The following is a 7,161-nucleotide window of genomic DNA, read 5'->3' as shown; positions in this document are numbered from 1 at the left end:
GTTTTTAAGCAATGACCAAACCATTACCGGAAATAACATTTATTGAAGAATACCGATAACATACAAAACCAATACGTACAATTACATCATATCCGGAAAGATATACTACATTCCTCCCCACTAAATTTTTGAAATTCAAGTTAAAAAGTAAATTGTTATTACAATCCAAAATAGAAAATCATTAAACATCTCCATGGTCTCTGAGTTTTTATATCAGTTGTAAATGAAATATTATCACTGACTGAATTCAAATGACTAGATTTTGCAAAATTATGAGTATGATTAAACATCAAAATAAGGCATTCAAATATTAAACAAATAAAAGATTTGCCTTCATAAATGAAACTAGGAGATTATTATGCCCCAAAATCACAAATTCAGTTTCACAACAGGTTTCCGGTTTCTTACTGGATAACGGCGTACAGGCGTATTCGACTTGCTTCCCGAATCTGGTAAGGGGTCCTGAGCAACTGTTGGTTCAGTAGGAAGTGTTTTAAGTAAGTATTTGGTTGCGGTTCCGTCACTTGGTGTAGTTGGACTGGTTTCTATTCTTTGTTCGACAGGCGCAATATCTACATGAGTGTCTATGTTCGGTAGCTGTAGCTGTGCCTCCGCGAATGGCTGCTGTACTGAACTAAGAATTTGGTCAACATGACGCCGCCATACATTTCCTGGGGATACTTCAACTTCATATGAAATTGGTCCTGTGATGCGATGTATTATGCCGGGTATCCATTTCTGATCTCCCTTCCTGTAGTCCCTCACTAAGACATGGTCGCCAATATTGAAATTGCGAAGTTTGGTTGTAATCTTACTTCGCATCCTCTCCTGGCTTTGGTCCACGGTACGTGTCAAACTTGGCCAGGCTTAGCACTATCCAGCTTAGTTGTTAGATTTCTTCCCAAAAACTTCTGTGCTGGAGATTCTCCAGTTGTGGACTGTGGAGTGTTCCGATATGCAATCTGAAAATTGCAAAGTTTCTTCTGAATTGAACCCTCATCATATTTGGCAGATTTCATAGCGCTCTTGAAGGTCTGCACAAATCGCTCAGCCAGGGCATTTGTCCTTGGGTGATAAGGGGATGACGTTGAATGACGTATTCCATTTGATTTCATGAATCGCTGAAACTCCCCTGCAATGAACTGTGGTCCATTATCACTGATTAAATGTTCAGGTAAACCATTTCTAGCAAATAGAGTTCTGAGTACTTCAATGGTATGTGTTGAAGTCTTGTTCATCTTGAACACTTCAGACCACTTGGTATGGGCATCTACAACAATCAGGAACATAGTTCCCAAGAATGGGTCTGCAAAGTCCACATGAATTCTTTGCCAGGGTTTTTCAGGAAACTCCCAGGGATGGATGGGTGCTACATTGCGATGATCCATACATCCTTTACATTCCTTTGCGCACTCCTCAATACTGGCATCAATACCTGACCACCAGACATGGCTCCTAGCAATTGCCTTCATTTTAATTCATTTACACAGAATAATTTTAGAGATTAACTAGAACGTGAATGATGCTTTATTTCGTACAATGTAAAGTAAACTGGGTATTTGAAGAGAACATTGTTTCATAGTACAGGAAGGAATACCACGAGAAAGATGACATCGAAACTGGAGAAGGTATTGCAGACAGTCCAATACGAGCGGGGCCCAACGAAGATTCAGATACAGCTTCGGAGATCGTTCAACAGACTGTTAGGTTAGGCAATTTTGTTAAAACGCGTAACAAGAGACTAGATCTAATTTTCTTAAACAAACAAATTGGTACATATCGACCCTCCTTTTTTCAGTGTACTTAAAATGTTCAAGATTTGCTAAATAACACTGACTGTCATCTGTATTTTTAGACTCGACACAGAGGAACCGGTTGCGCTGTGGGCCCATTTTGTTAACAACTTTCTGAGAGGGAGGCCCTTGGATGTTTCGATGTGGCGGAGGAGTCTGTTGGAGAGACCACAAGTCTCTTCATCAGCCGGCATAACGTCTTCAGGGATGCCACTGAAGAGATACAGAATGCCTCAAACCTGCGGTTCCCACTGGAGATAAGTTTCTTCGGAGAAAATGCGGAAGATCTTGGAGGTCCAAGAAAGGAATTCTTTTGAAGGACTTAACAGAGATAATGTTGGCAGAAGACGGAACCTTTATGAAAAGTGAAGAGGCACTGGCACGTCAGCATTTTTTTTTTTGCTGGGCTTTTTATAGGTAAATTTTAGGGATGTCAACGAATATTCGAATATTCGAATATTCGTTCGATGAGTTGATATTCGAATATAAATTTGTGATTCGAATATTCGTTTTTAAGTATACAAGCATTAAAAAGAGAGAAAAACCTGGCAAGTTTTATTAGAAATTGAATCAAGTTTGTACCAAATTAAAAAAAAAACACTCCTCTTGGATTACCTTAAAGGTGTGAAGAGTGTATCTATTAGAGTAATTTATCTATTTGTTCACTTAATTAGTGGTATAATAGTTTCCAGTACTAACAATCAGCTTGTATTGTTGTAAGGACCCAGTTTTACAGTAAACACACAGACTTCTTGTTTATGTTAATATCATTAAAATCATTATCAGGAAATTATAATTAGCAAAAAGTAATTGCTTTTAATATTTCACCGTTAGATAATTGTTCTGCTTGGTATAAATTTGTAGGAGTTATCAGTGAAGACTTTAGTAAGACGATCAATGAATCTGGAACATATTAAAGAATCTTTTGAATTTTCAAAAATCAATCATTATATTTGGGATGTATACTATCTGGCATTCAATAATATTTTAAAAATTGTATAATTGCTGTGCATTTTCCGAACTCTACACAAGTTTTTATTCTAAAATAATGGCATTATACCTATACTGCTTGACAGGAGAGTGAAGATATATGATTAATAATGCAAAATGTATTTGGTTTATCGAATATTCGAATATATTCGAATAGTCCTATCGAATATCAACTATTGACAATTTTGACATCCCTACTAAATTTCCTTTCTAATTGGGTTCCAAGGTAATGTTTTTTTAATGCTGACTGTCAGTAGTTATCCTTCTATCCATGTTTTTATAGGACTGAGCGCCATCCAAGGAGGGCCATTTTTTCATCAACTAATATCTGTCCTTGACCTCCCAGACTCTGAAGAGAACAGTTTGTTAACGGGTTAAGGAGAGTTGGTGTTCATCAGGTGAATTTTTGATAATATTTTATTAATTCCTTTAAAAGTGTGTTTGTGTGTCCAAATTATAAGACAACATTTATCTTTGTGGCATTTACGAGTTGTATATATATATATATATATATATATATATATATATATATATATATATATATATATATATATGGTTTACATGTTTACATTTACCAACAGAAAGAGGAGAGATATATTCGCACAATCTAAACCATGTTTATACATTAAAAGAAGCCGCAATTAGGCCAAAAAAATTTAATTAATTGTTTCTCGGGCCAAATTTTTAAAATTTTGATGAGGCAGGCAGGTTTTTTTTTTTTTAATAAATTTCAAATAAAGGCATCAAATTTAGAAATAGCTTGTTGTGTTACTTTTTTATTGTGTATTTAATAGCATATTCATTAACCAAATACAAAAGCACAGTTTATTTCCTTCTTTTCTTTGTTTTAACAGTTTCTTTAAGATTAACATGTTTCCTTTTCAAAGGAAGAGTTTTTGTAGAGGAACAATTAAGACACATGGGATATGCCCCTGCTTCATTTGCAGCTCATCTTCCTCACCACAGTGAAAACACAAGTCCTTGAAACATCCTGAACTGAAATATGGAACTTCTAATGACATTTCACATGTTAAGTTGGCCCTAATGAAACATTTGTCTAATAAAGCATTCACTTGTGGTGTTCTGTTATCGGCAGTCTTGAGTTCTTGCAGGGATGACCCACACGTATATTGAATTAACTGCTTAATGCGCTCTATAGTGGCCATTTCCTGCTCTGACAATTTGTTAGCAGCATATACTACACGAGGTTTTTCACATTCAGTACAAATAAACACACACTTTACTGTTTTTGCTGTTTGTGCACTTGGGGAAAATGGTATTCCATGACCTGGATTCGCTGTAGCCCTTTGCTGAAGAGATGGCTCCTCCGTAGTTTCACTACCATAAATTTCATCAAATGACTTGAAGTGCCCATCTTCACCTATTAAAAAAAGCATCCTTTTTAAAATTGAAATCTGTAACTTGTATTTCATGTATTATGCTATTCATATTTCAAATATCTCTCTATTCTGATCTTTATTTGCTATAAAAATTATTTGAAAATACACATATATCATAAGCTGAAACTTTAAATACGGTACCAGGTATTCAGTATTGGGTCTGGAAATCGATGTAACTGCTCAAAAACCTCAGAAGGCAAGCGTGGCCTAGTACAGATGGAACAACTTGGATCAGCACACTTTTTAATGCAAAAGGAGTAAGACCTGGATGTAGTACAATGTTCTAAAAAGGCTTTTAACTCTAGCCTACAAAGTTAGAGCAAACTGTTTTAATAAATGTATGTACTGTACATGATCATTCTAAACTTCAGAACAAAAATTTATTTTCTGAACCAATACTTACTGTAAATCTTATGTAACGTCCGAATAGAGACACTACTTCTGATAAGCGCACTGAATGCATAACACGATCAAATGAACCTGTTTTAGAGCGACCGACTTCTACAGTACAAGGGGATTAACAACTTTTCTGGGAAAGTGAAAAATTCCAAGTCCAACTTGCCACGTTTCAGGTCTTCGTAAAATTCTCCCACTGAACAACTGTCACTATATCCCCCAATAATACTCCAAGGTAATATGATGGACGTTCCACTCACAAAAGAGCTGATAACAGCCACATGATCGATATATCCCGCGAAAAATCACGTTTTTATTGACATAGACTTTCATTTTATTCCGAGTCACTTAAGCGTTTGTTATTGTTTGGATAAAAGAAAAAACCTATAACGATAAGATTCGAAAATTCCGGAAAAAATATAATGGTAAAAAAAGTTGATGCGGCTCTGATTTTACCGATGCGGCGGTGCCTGAGAAACAATTTATTAATTTTTTTTTGGCCTTAAAATTTCTATTTTATTCGACTATCTTATATACGTGCATTTAAACAAATATATCACAGGTTGAACTTCAGATATACCAATAAATATATTTTCAATGTTGCAGATGATAACAAAAAAGGGAAGGATTAAGTACCTTTTTATGCCATCCCCCACAGACTCTAGTTCTTACACCTGATGAATGTGGAATTTAGCGAAGAAGGCACAAACAGGCGAGTAAGGGAGGAAGCGGCATTTAAGTCCTTCCTCCGCTATTTGCGAGAAGTTTATGGTGAGTTTAAAGTTTATAAGCAGTTTTTTAGGGTGTGTGCAGAGAAAGAAATCCAATGCCGTTATGTAATATAATGGGAAAAGCACATTGCATTTACCAGATGCAATAATAGTAATGAACTTGCAGCGAAAGCTGATCAGAACTTTGGGTGCATAATGTATAAATCAGGTTGACAAGCATGTATATTCATTGCAGAAGAACGTCAATATGTTTGGTACAACACAGTTTTTTTTTCCGAGATTTTAAACAATTTTGATGTTTGTGGCTTAGCGGAGAAAAAAAAATTCATTGCTTTATAATTTACGTAAAATTATTAGCTCACCTGAGCTGAAAGCTCCCTAGGCTAGTTTTTACTAAACTTGCCACAAAAGCATCCTTGGGTAAAGGGGACTCAAGTTTGTTCAAATGATGTGGCACGCCCACTTTAGAGGGGAGATAATTAAGAAATAGTGAAAATTAGGTGGTATCTTTTAAAAATCCACTGGGCCAAAAAAGTTGAAATTTCAGTCACACTTTCCTCACGTAGTTTAGATTCAAGTTTGTTCATTTATGACCCCCGGGGGGGGGGGGGGGGGGTTGGGGGGTCGCAATGGGGAATCAAGGTTTTACATAGGAATATATAGGAAAGAAAATGTTGAAAAGTCCTAGGAATATGATTAGTCATAATAATTTAGAAGCATCCTCAGGTGGTGTAGATTCAAATTCAGATCATGTCCGTAGGGATAGGGCAAGGCCTCAATAGAAGATCAAATGTCGGGACCACTTTCATATTTAAAACTTTTCAATACTGCTTTGTCCTTGCCAAAGTGCTCAGATAAACGATGTGGCCGATGAGCCTCCTGTTAATAATTCTTCAAGGGTAATAATCACTAGCAATTTAAACGGCATTGGAGCTTCTGCTTTGATCTGGGACTGATGCACTTAATCACTGTAACCACTTTTGGAATTCTTCGCTAGCTACAGCTATGGATATTATCAATTGCAAGGTCGCATCAAATAGACCGCCCTCTGTGCTTATTACCAATTATAACCCTGCAGTCAAAAAAAAATCGGGAAAATAAAATTATCAAAAAAGATGAGCATTGTTCTGTAATTTTCCCGGTATTCTTTATAATTAGATATAAGCGACATAGAAACCTGAACGAGTTTTAAAACTCGACTGGTCGGCATATCAATTAACGCATCAGACAATGGGAGTAAGTGAGCAGATTTGTACCAAGGTGGCTGTCAATAACCCAAGAAACACTCTAAACAAACAGCCCATATATTTTCTCGTGCATGCATTTCACTCCTTCATCGCGATAGTGTGACGGGTCGCCCCGCCTGCTCCAAACGAATATCAATTGCAGTTAAATCTGACAGCTGTTTAGAACAACTTGTGACACAAAATAAGACGAGCTAATATTTTTAGCTCACCTGAGCTGAAAGCTCAAGTGAGCTTTTCTGATCACCCGTTGTCCGTCGTCCGTCCGTCTCTCCGTCCGTCCGTCTGTAAACTTTTCACATTTTCGACTTCTTCTCAAGAACCAATGGGTCAATTTTAACCAAACTTGGTACAAATATCCTTGAGTGAAGGGGAGTTTAAATTGTTCAAATGAAGGGCCAAGTCCCCTTTCAAGGGGAGATAATCAAGAAAAGACAAAAATAGGGTAGGGTCACTAAAAAATCTTCTTCTCAAAAACCACTGGGCCTGGAAAGCTGAAACTTATGTGGAAACATCCTTGGGTAGTGTAGATATTAAATTTTAAAAATTATGACCCCTCGGGGTAGGGCAGGGCCACAATAGGGAATCCAAGTTTTACATAGAAATT

General features: G+C 36.6%; 1 protein-coding gene across 1 annotated transcript; it reads right to left on the bottom strand.

Moving 5' to 3' along the window:
- Positions 1–247: 247 nt before the first annotated feature.
- On the bottom strand, positions 248–1,472 carry LOC134245575 (uncharacterized protein K02A2.6-like). Its single transcript, XM_062727852.1, has 2 exons — positions 995–1,472; positions 248–866 (listed from the first exon to the last, which is right to left on the bottom strand). Exons 1-2 carry the CDS (start codon positions 1,470–1,472, stop codon positions 370–372), a joined length of 975 nt encoding a protein of 324 aa, XP_062583836.1. The 3' UTR covers positions 248–369.
- Positions 1,473–7,161: the final 5,689 nt, after the last annotated feature.

Source organism: Saccostrea cucullata, unplaced genomic scaffold, assembly GCF_032062105.1.
Source record: "Saccostrea cucullata isolate Sc308-1 unplaced genomic scaffold, CSIRO_AGI_Scuc_v1 ctg2765, whole genome shotgun sequence".
Classification (NCBI taxonomy): Eukaryota; Metazoa; Mollusca; class Bivalvia; order Ostreida; family Ostreidae; genus Saccostrea; species Saccostrea cuccullata.
Note: the sequence above shows the minus strand (reverse complement) of the source record. Positions and strands in the feature narration are given on the sequence as shown.